Here is a 17,835-nt window from a genome sequence, read left to right on the forward strand (position 1 = left end):
ATTATCTTTTTCTATATTTTTGTTTTTATCACTAAGGTAGACAGCTAACTAATAAGTTGAGAATAATATTTTTTTATGTTGTGATTTATAATAATTTAAGATTCTATTGCTTCGTGTTGGTTTTTGGTAACAATTTGTTGTTAAGCTATCAACACTATTTCTAATAATTAGAATGTCTAAAAATGGAATTTAGTTGTTATTTTCTATTTGAATAGTAAATTGAAGTTTAGGGTGATTGGTTAAAAATATTTAAGTTGGTATAAGCTTTGTCATTTACATAAATGTAAAGAAAAGGTATTACAAAAAGCTTTTTTCTACAACCATTATTACACTAGTTTCTAAAAAAATCATCTTCTGTTACTTTTACCAAGAGATAATTATTTATACTGATTTTGTTTTCTTTTTGCTCGGTGATCACTAAAATATAATGTCACATTTGTCTATCACGTCTAAGTTTTTTAATATGTTCACCAAAGATTTTGAAAATTTGTTTCAGGTATATATAGTTCGGCGTTCGTTATTTCTGTGATAAATTAATTGTTAAACATTTTATTTGCTTTAAAATATCGTCAAGTGAATGTAGATTAACCCCAAACAACATTTGTTGTGTTTCTGGCAAAATTATCCCAATAAAACCTGGGAAAATTAAGCTATCAATATTTAAAGTCTTATGAAAAGAGATATATTAAGGTTTTTGAAATAAAAATTTACAAAAATTGAGGAGATGACAATATAGCACCAAGATTTGTCACAATAGTTCAGACATTTAAAACAATCTCTCATAGAACACCTCTTACAGTTAAGATTTTTAATCCAATCGTTCCACTTTGAGGTTTGATTATATTTTTCTTCACAGCTCGTACAGCCCACTTTTACCATCATGTTCAACTATTACTAAAATCTTGTGTCTCAAAACTGATTAAAGATTTTTCTGAATATGAATTAATTATCCATCTATTTTTTTAGATAAGTTGTCTTACATTTCGTTTTATTTGTTACATCATTCACATTTTATTTTTGCTTTTAAAATCTTATATTTTTCTTCTCTGAAGAATTCAGTTTGTTTTTTTTTTGAAAGCTTGGTCTAATTAACGATAGTAAATTTTAAACATGTGTGAAAATTTATATTAGGTATAGCTTACTCTCTGGTTGCTTTTTACACCGCATCTTCATATCGCTTTTGCTGATGATGTGATGAAGCTATTACCAGGAGCGTAATTTCATTGTTACAAAATAATTCTACAACCATTATTACACTAGATGGCCGCTGGGCCATCTCTACCGGAATTACCCTAACTATCATTACACTTTTTTAAATGCAACGCCTTATATTTTTTGCATTTTAGGATGTAGCTTTTAACAGTGACGATTTTAAGCTAAAATACTATTGGTCGATTTTGCTTGGTCTTTGATATAATTTTACATTTTTGACAAAAACATTCTTTTATACTAGAAGTCCTAAAAAAGAGGACTTTCACCAATTTAAAGAAGAAAGCTCAAACTTTGAAAATATTTTTTAACTCACTGCATTCAAGAAGATAAAAATTAAAGAAGTTTATTTCAAGTCGAATAACTTAAAAATTTAGACAAAACATCTTATCTTTAACATTATAGAGTTTGTGCATCACAAACGTTATAAACTTCGTTACATTATAAGCTTCTTGCTCGAATTTGGATTGGCTAGACTAACACGTTGAGAAGAGAAAGAGATTGTAACGTACGGTATAATCATAAAAAAAACGTTTTGCTCACTCTATATTGTTTTAAATTCTCCCTAAATTTTACGTTAACAGTTAATTCTCTCTTCTGACTGCATAAAAGATATTTAACTAACATCAAAAAAATTAAATTAATTAAAGTAAAATAAGTAGATATGTACTGAAAAATTCGAATATCCCTTTTTGAGATAACTTGATAAGAAAATTTTCAATTTAGTTTCTGCGAATTCTGCTCTGTTACAACAAAATCAAATTGCTTCCTCTCAGTACTTTTTTTTTGAAAAGCAGGAGAAGCTATGGGCTTGTTGGCTGTTATATAGGGAAAAAACTAAACTAGAATCAAATATTTTTTTAATTATTTACGTAAAAGAGTTTAAAATTTAGGACACAATAATAGTTTTCTAATTTCTAATTACAGTTACGGCTTATTCTGAGGTGGAATACAATTATAATTATTCTGAGTTTAAAATTTTAAAACTTACATCAGATTGGTATGTTTATTCCACCCTAACCCATTTTAAAAGCTAAAATTTGTAAAAAAAAATGTATCTTTTGACATCTAAAATTGAAGTTATGGTACCCAAAATGTAAAAAAGATGACTTTTTTTTTATTAATTTGTGTCTAACAAAATGATAATATTTTGAAATGAGTAAATTTTTATTATATACGTTAGTTAGCGATTGAATTAGGTAGATTGGAATTATATGCATTCCGTCTCTTGATAGAATATAAAAAAATTATTTCTCATAAACATGATTATTAACAAAACAGTAATTAGTTTAGTAATTACTATCATCGGTTTAAAAAAAATTAAATAATTAAAGCATTTTTTTCGTATCTAGTGTTTTGTGATTTTTGTATACTTGGATGCGTACATTAAGCGAAGGACGCGTAAAATTATGTGAAACAACCTGTATACTCAAAATTTAAAAAACTTGACTTCCTAAGTTTTTTTAGACTTTAGTATCAGCCTTAGAGTTAATTATTTTATGTTATCATAGCACTAATTTTTCACAAATTTGTCCAAATTGTATATAAATACACCAGAATAATAACCACAGAGTGTAATTTCGAGAAAGATGACCTACATTTATAAAGGAACAAAAAATTGTTTTTGACATGAGAAAGACTATATTTTTTGTCTAATTAAAGTAAATACATAACACCAGTTCTATTGAGTACAGGTAAATTAACATATTGTCGAAAACATTTCTTAAAAAAAAATAGGAGTTGGACCATCTGTACTGTACCATGGTGTCAGGGTACTATAGTGTAAAACATAGTAAGTGGTACCACAGTGTACCATAGTGCCCATTAACTATGATAAAATGGTCCAAAGACATTTAAACGGTTTTAAGTCGGTATTATTTTTTTTACATAAAACTAAGCCACTTTCGTCAGAAAAGCTCAGAAATTTGCGATGCAGAAGGTTAGTGTTTGGAAATTTTGTAAAAAAATATTTATTGTTTTTTACTTCAAAAGTCAATAATAAACTTCTTCAAATCGCTAGTACAACCTGAAAAATTGAAGACGAATCAAACCGTTGGGTACAAAAAAATCTAAAAATTGTTATTATTTTCAAAAATTAATTTAATCTTGCGTTTGAAAAGCTACTTAATTCACTATTTCGCTGAGAAGAGCTTTCAAAAAAAATTCAAGCGCAAAGCGTCTCCGTTTTCGGTGCAATTCCGTGTCCACCCGGAGGAAACGTCCGCCAATATCCGGATTCCGGGCAACCGGACGCGACCTTGACGCTGTCGGAGTCTAGAGACGGTCGCCTGAAACCCCCGCCACATCACCGTAGGCACTCTCTTTAAAACCAAGTGGTGGAGCACAAGGTTTTATAAAGTCCGGTGAACGCTTGCGGTTGTGGTAAACGCGCTGTGGTAAAAATAGGGCAGTGCGAAAGAGTGATTGTGCGAGAACGGACGGATTGCTGTTTGGTTAGTAGTGTTTGCTTGTAACATGGACGGAACACAACGGTACCTTCTGATCGCGACCGCGGCACTCTTCCTCTTCTTTGACCTCTGCCATGGAGTGCGAGCACCAGGCGCCAAGAAGAAAGGTGAGTGTGCTGCCAAAGGATAACACAAAGTGTGATAGTGACACAGTGATACAGTGTCGGCCCTTTTGTGCTTTTTGTGTCCCGTTATATCACATCTTTACTACTTTTCTTTGCACAGACGTTCAAACGAGCAAAATGTTGCTATTACCACCTGCTGCTCGATTTAGAATTAATTGCTTTTATGCAACAATATTAATTATTAAATTTCAAATACAGGCCACAGCTCATAATGTGCTGAAATTAAATCTCAAGTACTTGCACAAGAATTAATTTTAGAAGCTGAAATTAATAAGGACTCAAAATTCTGTAGGTACCTTTTTATCTAAGAAAATTTTTCCTTAAGTTCATTTAAATTCAGCTTTAGTTTTCTATTTCTTAGGACCCTTTTTACTTTTTCAGAGCTTCTAACATAGGAGTTATAGATTCCTTACGGTTGTAACGCAATTATTAAAAAAAATAAATTTGACTCCAATAATTTGTTATTTTTTCAAACGAGATGCAAATTTAGTTTAACATTTAAAAATTTTATTATTATTATTATTGCACAATACAAGAGGTTAGTTCAATTTAAAGACCAAAATTTTTATTGTCCAAAATGCAACTTAAGGGATTCAAAATGAAAAAAAAATTCAAATTAAAAATTACTAAAAATAAAAAATTTAAATGAGTAGATAAAAATTCGGATATATACGAACTCGTATCTTTTCCGTGATAAGTCAATTTTTCATTAAGTTCCTTCGAATTTTGCTTTATTTTACCTACAACTAAATCATATTCCTTCCTCAAAATATTTTCCTGAATACGGGAACTAGGAATTTTTTTGTCGCAGTGTAATGAAATTTTGGGTTTAAAATTCAAATATTTACATACAAATTTGGTAAGCAAGTCTATTATGTCACAGTACCTAATGTATTTTAAAGCTAACATTTGGCAAAAATCTATCGCTTGATATCGAAAATTTAGATTATAAGGGGCCCAAAATTTTTAAAATTTTTTCATTAAGTTTTTTTGAACTCTGCTTTTTTCGACCTCTTAGAAGTAGTTTTTCATTCTTCTGATTTTTGATAACAGAAGCTATACACTCCTCACGATTGTACCGTAGTTTCTGTCATTAGAAAAATTAATTTAACTTCAAATTTTTTTTTATTTCAAACAGGATGAAAATTTAGAACAATACTGAATGTGAAATATATTTAGTGAAAAAATAATAAATTACTGGTAAAACAAGTAGATATGTATTAAAAAATTCAAATATCCCTTTTTTGAAATAACTTGATAAGAAAATTTTTAATTAAGTTTCTCCGAACTCTGCTCTGTGTACAACAGAATCAAATTGCTTCCTCTCAGTACTTTTTTTAAAAAGTAAGAGCTATGGGCTTGTTAGTCGTTATATAGGCAAAAAAACTAAACTAGAATCAAAGATTTTTTTCAATTATTTACTTAATAGAAATTAAAATTTAGAACGCAATACTAGTTTTCTAATTTCTAATTCTAATTTCTAAGATGACTTTTTTCTTAGTAATTGGTGTCTAACAAAAAATAATATCTTTAAATAAGTAAATTTTTATTATATACGTTTTAAAAATAAGAAAAAAATTCATTAAGTTAGCTGCACACAATAAATAAAACATAAAATTAAGATTTTTTTTTAATTCTAAAAGCAGGAGATTGTGGTTGTAACGTAGTTTCTGTCTTTAGATTAAAAAATGGAAGTAGATCCAAGTCCTTCTGATTTGTTTAAAAATCATTATTTAAAACAAAATTTTCTAATTCAGGACTAAGCTCGTAATGTGGTGAAATAAAGTTGGTAAAATTATTCTGAATTTGAAATTTTAATAAGTTTTATTTTACAATACATGTGTTTTTTTGACGCCAAAAATGTAACTTTGGAACCCAAAATCTAAAAAAGTTGATATAAAAAATTTTCACTAGCTTTATTTTATTCTGCATTATTGTATAACAGCTTAAAAATTTTTTTCAAAAAAACATCTTCGTTTTTTTGAGTTTTTAAAACAGAATTTTTTAAAAATCGAATGTTTCTTGGTTTGTTCAAAAAACATAAAAATGCAGAACAAGAATAATTATTATTACTAAATTTCTCCTACAGACTATAACACACAATTTGTTGAAAATTTTGCACAAGTTTGGTAAGTTCATTTCAAAAATAATCCATTTTTAAAAACAAAAGATTAATTAAATTTGTCCAACACTCAATAAAATACAAAGTGTGCTATAAGTGTGATTCAAAAAAATCGTCTGTTTTTAGAGCAACTTAGTTAGTTATTCCCAAAAATGCTAACAAAATTTTACTAACAGTTCTTTAGTCTTCACAGAAATCATTTATTTATTACTTTTTTAATTATTTAATATGAGAAAAATGTTATTAATAATACGAGAGTGAAAACACAAGCTTCAAGTTTGTGGGCTTGTGTATTAAATTTTTTTGTTGAAACATTTTAATTTAAAACACGTTGCTATGGGAAGTGTGTTTTAAAATAGTGTTTATACTCTAAAATTCAGATATTAAAAAAATTTTAACAATAAAATAATGTTAAGAATAGTAAATGTTGAAAGTGTCTTAAGAGATAAGATTTCAAGAGCACAAAAATAAAAGATAAGGTGTCATATGCTTTAAATTGAGTCACCGTGTATGTATTTGGTTTAGAAAAAATTAATAACTCAAAAGCCTAAAACAACTATGTACTATTGGTTAATTTTTTGTTTAATTTTGACCAATTCTGTTTGGTTTTACAACGCGAAAATATTCAGCCTTCTTATGGTGTTAGCGTATTTGCATGTAAGTAATATCGCAAGATTTCTTTTTAAGTACTACTTACAATATTGAAAGAGATGAAAATTTTTAAGAGCGATACTTTCCATTGCATCCAAGAACTAGAAAAATTACCGAAATTCCTCCAGGCTGACTAATAACAAGCAGCCAAATGTTATTTTCTTTAATCGGATCCTTCACAATTTCTCTCGGCAAAAAGTCTAGGCTAGGCTTTTAGATAAATAAACAACCACGAGGGAAATTTGAAAGTAATCGGCCCGGGGCCGATCACAATCGACTCTTTGAATATTTAACAGGGTTTGCTAATTGTCCCAAAAATAAACCGATGTCAAGTTCAACAAGCTTTGTATTGGGCAAAAAGAGTACAAATCAATTAAAGTCTTTAATTAGCAGCATGTCAAAATAATTTCCAAATCGTAAAACTAATTAGTAAAAATCAATTCGATCCAGTTTGACTTACATAAAACGGAGGAATTTCAGTGGTAATCTCTTGGTGCTTTTGAGAAGTAGGTGCAAAGAGCCGACGACATTTAGGATTGTATAACAACGGTAACCTCGTTCCGGTGATCTCGTCCACGGTAAAGCAACGAAAGTGAATCGTTTGTTATTCAAAAATTGAAAAAATATTGCAATCTACGGGGATAACATAATTGCGAGCGAAAAGCAATCATTTCAATTATGAACTGATAGGCACGTACCTAATTAGCCATACTTCACAAGTCACAACTGATAAACATTTTTTTAAATTATAATTATTTTTTTAATGGTCGTTTTTATCAACAACCGTGCGATAGTTTACGCAATAATTAATGTATTTTTTTATTTATTATTTGTACCAAACCTTTTTCTTTTTACACCACCCTGTAAAACAATAACCCACTCAACAAAAAACAGAGAAAACTCGAAAAAACTACATAAAAAACAGAGACTTAAACAACAAAAAAATACAAAAAGCTAAAAAAATGTTAGAAAAATATGTTTTTATTTTATAACGAAAATTGTTCACCGAAAGTTTTTTAAACAAATAAATCCTTTTTTAAGGACAATTTTTAGGGCTCTACTTTAAACTAGAAACTGTAAATAAATCTGTTTTGTTAAAAATGTAAATATGTGACACAAGTTTTATTTTTCCAAACTTGACCCGTTGTATCCTAATAGGTTTTAAACATCATAAAGTTATGTTTTATGTTCTTAACTTAAAATAGAATATTTTTCAATTTTTTTACGAGAATTTACTTTTAAAATCAATAAATCTGGTTTTTCGGTTTAATGGATTTTTAATTTTACATCTAGAATTTTTTTTCTCAAACATTCAGCCTTTCAGTCTCATAGTGTTTCAATCATACAGTTTAAAGTTTCTCAGTATTTCCGATTTGTAGTGTTTCTGTTTATTTCCTAAATTTTTCAGTTTTTCGTCATTTCATTACTCTGTAATTTCAGTTTCCCTTTTTCTTAATGTTTTAACTTTGCAGTTTTATAGTTTTTTGTCTTTCATTTTTTAGTTTCTCCGTTTTTTAGTCACTTGGTTCTTTAGAATTTCAATTACACTATTTTTTAGTTTTTTTGTATCTCAGCTTTTTTTCATAAATTGAAAGTTACTTAAAATGTCAATTTTTAAATTTTTCATTTTTCTATTTTCGGTTGGAAATACTAGCTATACAGGCTGGTATATCTCAGCTACCGTATTTTATAGCTCAGTTGACTTCATACAAAAATTAAAATCGGTTCAGGGATTATTGTTAAAATAAATAAATCGAAAAAAAATTATCCCCTTTAGTTTTAAAAATTAATAAAAAAAATACAAACAGTGCTCTTTTAACAACGTTATGACTAGGTGCGTATTGAGAAAGCCGTACTTATTAATTAATCTTATTGCTGTGAATTACTACAGGGTGTTTACAAATTACTTGCAATCCTATTAAATTTTGAAGCTTTTTATTTTGTACACTCTGTAGTAATTCAGATTAATTAAAATTCATCATTAAGTCTTTTAGACGTTGTTCAACATGCGCCTACTAATAATGGTATTAAGAAAGCACAGTATATGCTTTTTAATGATTTTTAAAACTAGAGATGTAAAATTTGAACATTTTTTTAGGGATATGTAAGGAACTAAAAGGTATCCTTTTAATGGGGTACGAGAACAAAAAAATAATAACATGTTATTAAAAAAATATTATTATAACGTCATACTTCTTTGAGACACTGTATAATCAAAAAATGTTTTCCAAAAATTTGGCATAACATCTACAAAATATCAGTTCAAATATCAAATCCAAATTTAATACTAATTAAACTATAGAAGATGGGAGCTGTTCCGGACCACACTGTATATTAAATTATTTTTAAGGCTGCACTGTGTTTCAATTTTAAAAGACACATCATTATTATATTTATTTTATTTGAACCACTTTGAAAAATAACTTACTCTCTCACTTTGAAATCGTAGTAAATGGCATAAATAGTAAGCCTGTCACTTGTTGAAGCTATTGAATTCGTGAAAAAAACTGCAATCTTTTATAAAAATTGTTCTAGAATTTTTGGCAAAATTAGTGACAAACTAAGAGCACAAAAAAAATTTAGATAGAAAAATCTATTGCAAAAAAATGTTAATTGATGAAAAAAATATTGGTTATGTAGAGATTAGCATGAATTCTTACAGAAAAACGAAGTAATATTACATCAGCAAATTTAGAACAACGATTCTTTTTAGGTTTTTTGTGCAATAGAAAATTTTTAAGTGTTTTACAAAACTTATTACGTTTTATTTGTTTTTGTAACGGAACTTATTACAATAAAAATTTTGTTTTTATTTTTTATGCTGTTGGAACTAATAAAAAATTACCAGATTTTAGGTAAATTAAGGTAAACTACCAGGACTTAGATTACTACCTAATTTCTGTTTTTTAGATTTTTTGACAAGTAAATAAAGTTGTTAATCTCACAAAAATCCGGTCTCTATTAATAAAATGAGAACACCAATTTTATGTTTTTTTTTAATTGATGATATTTAGATCAATAATCTAGACATCAATAAAAAATAATAAGATCAAAGTTCAAAGAAGTTTCAAACAATTTAACTCAAGTTGACATATTCACTAAATCTCGAATCCATTATGATTCAAAAATTTTTTACTTTGTTAAAAACACCCATTTTTATTACCAATTTTCAGATTAATTTTTGAGCTTATTTTTGTGCTTCTTGAGAAAATATACAAATTAATTAATTGATGACTTGATTTGCTCACTTTTACGATCAAAATGATAAAATAGCTGCCTATCATCTGCAAATGTTTGTATATTTACATAATTTTCATATTCTATAACATATCTGCGCTGTATGTTAAAAATAGAAGTGGTCCCAAAATTGAGCATTGTGGAACACCGAATAATAATAAGAACTTTATTGCCAAAATACTAAATATGTACAAAAGGCAACTTTAAAAATTTAAAAACTTCTAAGGTGCCAAACCACTTTTATACCAAGCTCCAAATATTGACAAAAAGTAATTAACATCATCTACATTAAAGTTTTCCTGATTCCTGATTTGATATTTATATTTCTTTTTTATAGAATTTTTTACTTGTAGCAGCCAAGTAAAAGCTTTCTTTTCTTGATTTATTGTATTTGCAGTAAAATTGCGTAATTATTTATAAGCTATCTCATCGTTGGTGTTTTTGGTGTTTTATCCAATATTTAAACTGTCAATAACCAGTTTGGATCTCAAATTACTATAAAATCAATAGCAGAACTTTCTGTTTCGGGTCCTATTTACCTACATTTAGTTACGGAAGTACATATTCTCGAATTACACGCACTTGGTATGACTGCAAAAAAAATTGAGGTTGCAAGATTGAAAACCGATCGAGCTTTCGGATGAGCACGCGTTTGAATCGAATAAAATCGACCTTGTAATAAAATCGTTGCGCTTTTTGACTGTCACACTCTGAATAAAGTTGTGAAGTATTCCACACACAGTTTCAAAATCAGATGCATCTATAATACGTACACAACCAAACAAAATGGAAAGTTATTCGACTTGTGGAAAATGAATGTGTTTGTAGGAAATGAGAAAATCTTGCATAACCCGGTGCATGGTATGCACATTTCGTGTCCGACAACTGGTTGTGTTGAAAATCTGGCTCAGAGTAGCTTCCGGTCCATTTAAACAAAAATCTGTCAGTTGGATGAGGAAAACTGCAGTTACTTCCTCATTCCAAATGTGTTCCTTACTGCCTCATCACCATAAAAGTGGATTAAAATGAGTTCCTTGTCAGTTATTGATACAATTTGGATGGAGAAAGTCAATTTTTGCCGAAACATGTGCTAATGAAAAACTACTTGCATGTTTCTTTCGCCAAAACTTTTACCCACTGATTTAATAAAACCGCATTGTCTTGCTTGGACAAACTTCCTTTTGTGCATAAAATTTTAATACATGGGGAAAAAGTAGTGCAATAACAAGATCACAATGTGAAAGTACGTCTTTTGGTCAAATCAAACGGTCCACAAGATGATCCCTAATGGCAGAGAAAGTTGACGAGTGTTATCATCGGAAGATGTTGTACGTCCGTTGACAGTTGGTGTACTTGAAGCTTCAATAAATCATTGCTTTGCTTCACAATACTAATAACGGGTTAGAAGCGTAATCTCGGCATCTAGAAACCCCGCGAAAGTCGTCGACGAATGCAAAAATAAACAAAAACAACCGTTCATTACAATAATTACTAAATTAACCCGTTTAGCAAAAGTGCTTTTTGAAAGCCAAGGACAAGCAATTTCCTTGCGTTTTCTGGAGAGGGCGACCATAGGTCAAGGCAGGTGCTGAGTGATTTTCAACGTGCTTGCAAATACGAGTCAAAGTTCAAATACTGTGGCACACCCTCGCGACAGTGCTTTCTACACTTTGTAAAAAACATCTTTGTATGGCATGCTAATTTCGAAACTATTGTAGTAACTATCTTACAATTTTAATCAGTTCAGTGTGGTTAGTTTCCTTCTTCATATTTTGCCTTTTAAACCGATTGAGTTAGAAGCTTTGGTCTGAAATCATAAGTGCTTAACGATATCTAACACTACCAAATTTTTTTGTATTATTGTATTTATAAACGGAAGGTTGTCGCAATGAAAATAAATCACAATCTCAGAATGTACATTACCTGATTCATAAAATTACAAGGTGATTAGGCACATACTGTGATAGTTTATTATTGGTGTTTTACTTAAAATGCAATAATTGTTTTATAATTTGTTTTACATTAAGTCCAATTATTGTACTTACTGTAAATCATAAATTATAGAGTTTGCTCAAGATTGTGAAGTTAAGTGTTCTTAGTCTAAAGCAGTGCCGTTAGGTTTTTTTCATATAACAACAGTTAAGTAGTAGGTAGTTTTTTTGTAAACTTATATAAAAAAAATTAATACTTAGAATTCCTACCTCTTATGATTTGGAATCGATAATAATTAAATAAATTACTCAAAGTTCAAAAATCAAAATTCGATTTTTAAATAAGTTAGTAAATCATTTATTTACTCGTGAAAAAAAACAACTAGGGAAAACACTCATTCACTAATAAGTTAATTAATAAGATTTTTTATGACGATTTAATTTTTTCAAACAAATATGATTATAAAATTTTATTTTATGTGACCGACTACTGTCAGTTGTCAACAATAATAACTTTTTAATAATTTTTAACTGATGAAGGGTAATTACCCAAAACTAGTTTTCCAAAAATAAAAATATATACAAGTCTGGGAGAAAACGTGTTTTCCTTACATAAAGTGTTTTAAACTCAAAAATCAAAAACAAAAAAAATAAAATTTTATGGCAAAATAGTTTAGCTACTGAATTTATAGATTTTTACAATCATGATATTTAAAATATCAATTTATTTTAACGAAAAAAGTACCGGAATTTACGATCTGCTATGTTTGCTATGAAATTATTTAAACTAAACTACTTGTTGAATATTCTTGGCGTGGTAAGAACTAACAAAAACACTGTTTAAAAATTCAATACACTTAGGGCCGGTTTATAGAAAGCTTTGTTAAAGTTTAATTCGTTGTTAAAAGTTAACAACGCGAATGGGCTAATCACATTTGTTGAATTTGGTCACGTGATCAGTTAATCACTTATTTAAATGCGAATTAAATTAATGACGCTGTTATAACCCGGTCCTTAACGTCCATTTTAAATACAACCACAAATTAGTCATCCTCAGGTGGTAAGTAAGAATTAACCTAGTTTATATTCTCAGTATTCTCACCTGAGGATGACCACTTTATGATTGAAACGCGTTGTATTTAAAATAAAAGTTTGGTGTATCGTTTGTTTTGTTTTTGTTAATATAAACTGAATACTAACAAGACTTAGTTTTACGGAACTTGCATTTTTGTTAAAGTATTTGTGAAAGAGGAAAGGTTAAAATAAATCAACGTCACAGAAAAATAATTTAACGCGTTTTAAGGTATTCTCTGATGATTGGCTCGTGTTTAAGTAAAATGTTTTTAAAAATAAACTTATTGAGATGTCCTAAGGCAACATAACCCATTTTAAGTGACTTGTTAAATCTTTATTTATTTTAAACAACTTCAGGCCAAAATAACGCAACTTTGTTATTCTTAGATGACTTGTTTGTTTATACGAAAAAAGTTCCAAAATAAGGCAATTTGATTCATTCTTAAGCAAGAAATTCTTAAAAATCAACTCAAACTAAATAAGTACTTGTCCAAATGAAGCCATTTTTGGGATATAAAGTGATTTGAAGTAATTCCAGTCGATTGTTTGGCGAAAAATTGCTAGGAATCGACTTGTATTAAAAAAACGAAAACCTAAATGTGGTAATTTTAACTTTTCTTTACTATTTGGTCTGTTTTTAAAGGCGGAGAAGCAAAAGTAAACGTAATTAAACAAAATAAGTGCCAAAATAACATAAACTATGATATTTTTGTCGCTTTGGCTCAATTTTAGACAACATACAATAAAAAATTAAATAATTTTATAACTGTTATATATAATTAAGTTATTAAATAATAATTAAACTAAATACCTGACAAGTTTCTAAGCAAGAAATCTCCAAAAATTATATATTTGATTTAAATATAACAACTGCTACAATAGGATGATTTCACAGTTTACACACAACTTGGATTTTATTGGCGAGAATTAGTTAAAACATAAGTTATTTAAACTAAATACATGCCAGAATAAATCAAAGTTTAAACTAAAATTAAACCATTTATTAGATTGCCAAATGTATTAGATAGTTTCTAAACATAAAATCTCTAAAAATCAAACAAATTGAAGGAAAAATTACCACAATAAGAAGTTATAACTATTTCCAGGCAGCATAGATCTTTTTAAGTGGGAACTAGTTAAAAAATAAACTATTTAGACTAATCAAATGCAAAATTAGGCGATATTTTAGATTTTCTAACGAATCAAGTGCTCCAATAAGATAATCTTACTCTTTGTAAATAATTTGGCACTTTCTAAGCGGGAAATAATAAAAAATCATATATCTTAAACTAAGCACGATTTCTTGGAATCCACAAAAATTCTGAGTTGTTTCTTAGAAAGGTCTAAAAATTAAGGTAATGAAACGATACAAGTGCCAAAATAACATTTTTTGAGTTTCTAGTCATTTAGGTTGTTTCTAAAAGCAAGAAATCTACAGAAATTATTTTATTTAAACGAAACTATGTTACAATACGACAATCTCACGATTTCCAAACAACTTGGCTCTTTGTAGGTTAAAAATTAATAAGTTATTTAATGTACACACGTGCCAAAATAAGGCCAGTTTCTAAAAACTAACATTGTTAAAGGTAACATGTGTCACAAAAAGACGAGCCAACTATTTCTAGAGAAATTGACTTGTTTAAAAAAAATAAATGCGTGCCTTCTAAGCGAGGAATTTCTAAAAACCAACTTAGTTAAATGAGAAAAAATGCTAAAATAATTTATTTATCTCCATATAATTGGTTTAGTTTTAAAAGAAGATTTGCTAAAACTAACTTATTTAAACACAAGATAGGTATGTGTTAACTTGATAACAAATTGAAATGAGATATGTTTAAGCAAAATAGTTGATAAAATAACACAATTTGGAATTCTCTCAACCACTTATTTAAAGAAAAAAACAACAAATTATTGGTATGTTTTTTTAGTAAAGATTGGTCAAAGGGCGACTTCTCATAATAATAATAACAATAATAATATAAGCCGATTATCTAAACTACCTTTTTAAGGTAGAAAATCTTTGAAAATTAATATTTAAACGACACATATTTTGTGCCATATTTAAGCTAATGCAAGCATTCCTAGGCGATTTGGTGGTTCATACTATCAAGAAATTATTCTTTTTTTTTATTGTGTATACTTTTTTACACTATATGTAGATTTTACAAAAATGTTAAAAATACTCCTTAATAAAAATTTAAAAATTTTAAATGCGTCTAAAGTCAGACTTGACTTTTTTGCAAAATTGTAGAAACACTAGCTTTCACTTAAATTTCTAGCATGATTTTTCAAATTTTTATTTGGGTTTGATAATCAAGTGGACAAAATGCTAATTAGGTCATACCTGATTTTTTAATAAAATAATGGTATAAACCTTCAACAATTCTTTGCGTGTTAAGAATTTGAAAAATCAGTAATTTTTGTGCGTGTCGATTGTCTTCCTGATCGTTTAGCTGTTCAACCTTATTAACAAGAATAAAATACCGTAATTAATTCACTGATATTAATTAACAATAAACTGTCAGTTTTATTATAATAAACATTCCATTCTTTTTTACAAGTGAAAGTACAAATACCAAATAATGCTGGGATTTTCAATCAGATTCTTTCAATGAGTACAGTTCGTTACATAACTGTATTAGAACAAAGTCATGCAGATTATGGCACAAACCCCACCCTCGCCTCTCGAAAATATTTAATTCCAACTTTCAATATTGAGGACCGTGAAAGAACAATAACATCTCAAACACCTACTCGATGAAAAGGACAACTGATCGGTTTTTTTTCTAAATCAGCTTGGGTAAATAATCGTGCACTGGCTCAGGGCGAGGTTGAGTTGCTATTACTAGCTCCACACATTCAATAGAGAATGTAGAAACATTATCATTACGCCGACAAGAGCTGAGTAAAGGAGGTTGACGCCAGGTGTTTTACTCGTTCGTTGTTGTAGATTTGCAAACGGATACAGCGTGTTGCACAACAACGAAAGGTTTGACTCCAAATTTTACAACCTTCATGGCTTTAACGCAAAGTTTAGCAATTTCCACGTGGTGTTAACGTGTGTGGAGAAGACCACACAGCACCAAGGACTAGATGTTGGTTGTTTATGAAGCAGTTAGGCGCAGCGGATATTATTTAAATTATCAGCGTTAATTATTGCGAGTATTGACATTATTCGCGCGCTTAATTGAAGGTTAACTGCATTTGCTGATGAATTCGAAATTTGAAATTATGTAATTAAGAAGAAACACAGTTTCGTTGGGTCAATTATTTCTATATTATCAGTAAGTAAGTTTGGCTTAATTGTGGTACAATCATCCAATTTGCCGAAAGATGAAGGATAAAATCAGGAACTTAATTTTCTTTTAAATTATTCAATCCGTTCTAATTCATGCCGAATTAGCTTTGGGACTTGGCAAGATTTCACCGATTTTTTGCCAGGAGCTAGGTGTATTTTAATAATTACGGGCATTAAAATGGGTACTGGAGAACTAAACATGGTAGAATAGTGCAAAAGAAGCTGCACGAAATGATTGCCAAAATACAGGAAATTAAATCAAATAATATACTCGGCTACACAACAGCAAAAAAAAAACAATTATGTATTGAAAAAATAATCTAATTTCGATTTCTCTTAGAGTTCATTGTCTTTAGCTTCGAGGCTTCATTAACGTGTTGTTTTCCTTTCAATGCTGCAAAGAGTAGTTCATTGATAGCAATAATTATTACTGCAAGCTTCACAGTTGAAGTGAAACAAAAATTTAGTAGAAAAGAAAAAATAGAAAAAGAAACTAACAATTGTAGGTTTTAAAGCACATCACAATACAGTACTGTAACATAAGAAATACTATCACAATAACTATGCAAAGTGTATTTTTATAAAATTACAAACTCAGGAGTTGATCGTTCGATTAAAGTATTATTTGTAAAATATATTTTTACTTTAGCTACTTATTTGATTAAATCTATCGACTCCATAAAATACTGTAGTAAAAACGCTGTTTGATTATTATTTCTTTGGAATTTAATTTAATAATTTCAAAGTTTTTAAGTTGTCGATTAAATTTTATAAAACTTTGGAATTTTCCAAAAAAAGAAGCAATAAATGCTTATGTGAATCCTACTGACTGCACCAATTAAATTTGCATAAAGGTAGGAATTTAAGTACCACTTTTAGAAATAAAAGAAATGAAATGAAAAGAAAAGAAAACAGAAAAGATCATAAATCAGCTTTTGCCAGATCAAGATATGGCAAATGTGCGATAGATAAGATTCAAGACTAATATTTTTAAATATATCTTATATCTTAAAAACTAATGATAATACAAAAGTCAGCGTTTGCAGGTAAATACTTTAAGCATATTTTTCACTATGCATTTATTTTTTTAGATTTTTTTACATTTTTTATAATAAAAATTGAGCTTCTTAGATCGTTGCAAAAATAGTGTCAATATAAGAACATTAGGCAATTTTAAACCATTTGAATTTTTTAAACGAGAAAACGGTAAAATTTTGCGTATTTAAATGTGTAATGTGTAATAGGTGTTCTCGAATGACTGGGCATATTTTTAGGAGAAAAATTTTTAAGAACCATCTTTTCAAACGATACCAAAGCTAAATTAACTCAATTTGAGTTATTCTCAAACAGTTTGTTGCGACATAAAGTGATTTTTGAAATGTTTATAAGACTTGGATCGTTTTCAAGGAAAAATTTTAAATATATATTTCTGGTACCTCAGCAACTTGGCTTTTTTAGGCAAACAATGATTAAAATTTAATGTACGAGGAGAGTTTAATTATAAACCGTCACTTCTTTTTTGAATTAGATTTTTTTTTGACCATTTCATCATAGGTAATATTTCACTGAAAAGTCTTGCGTGTCTGGCTCGTTTTTAAGTAAAAAATAAACAAAAGTCAAACATATTTAAACTAAAATAAAAATTCACGTTTGTTTAACATAATAAGTGCCAAAATTAGGCGATTTGGTTAGTTTTAATTGAATTATTTTATTTAAA

At 28.6% G+C, this 17,835-nt stretch overlaps 1 protein-coding gene across 2 annotated transcripts in view; it reads left to right on the forward strand.

Moving 5' to 3' along the window:
- Positions 1–3,540: 3,540 nt before the first annotated feature.
- stw (straw) overlaps positions 3,541–17,835 on the forward strand; it is a 53,906-nt gene continuing 39,611 nt past the window's right edge. Inside the window, exon 1 of one of the 2 annotated variants that reach the window (XM_008200998.3) lies at positions 3,541–3,784. In XM_008200998.3, coding sequence (XP_008199220.1) covers positions 3,685–3,784 — 100 coding nt within the window. In that variant the 5' untranslated portion in view covers positions 3,541–3,684. 2 annotated transcript variants of the gene reach the window in all.

The sequence above is a fragment of the Tribolium castaneum genome, chromosome 2 (assembly GCF_031307605.1).
Source record: "Tribolium castaneum strain GA2 chromosome 2, icTriCast1.1, whole genome shotgun sequence".
NCBI lineage: Eukaryota > Metazoa > Arthropoda > Insecta > Coleoptera > Tenebrionidae > Tribolium > Tribolium castaneum.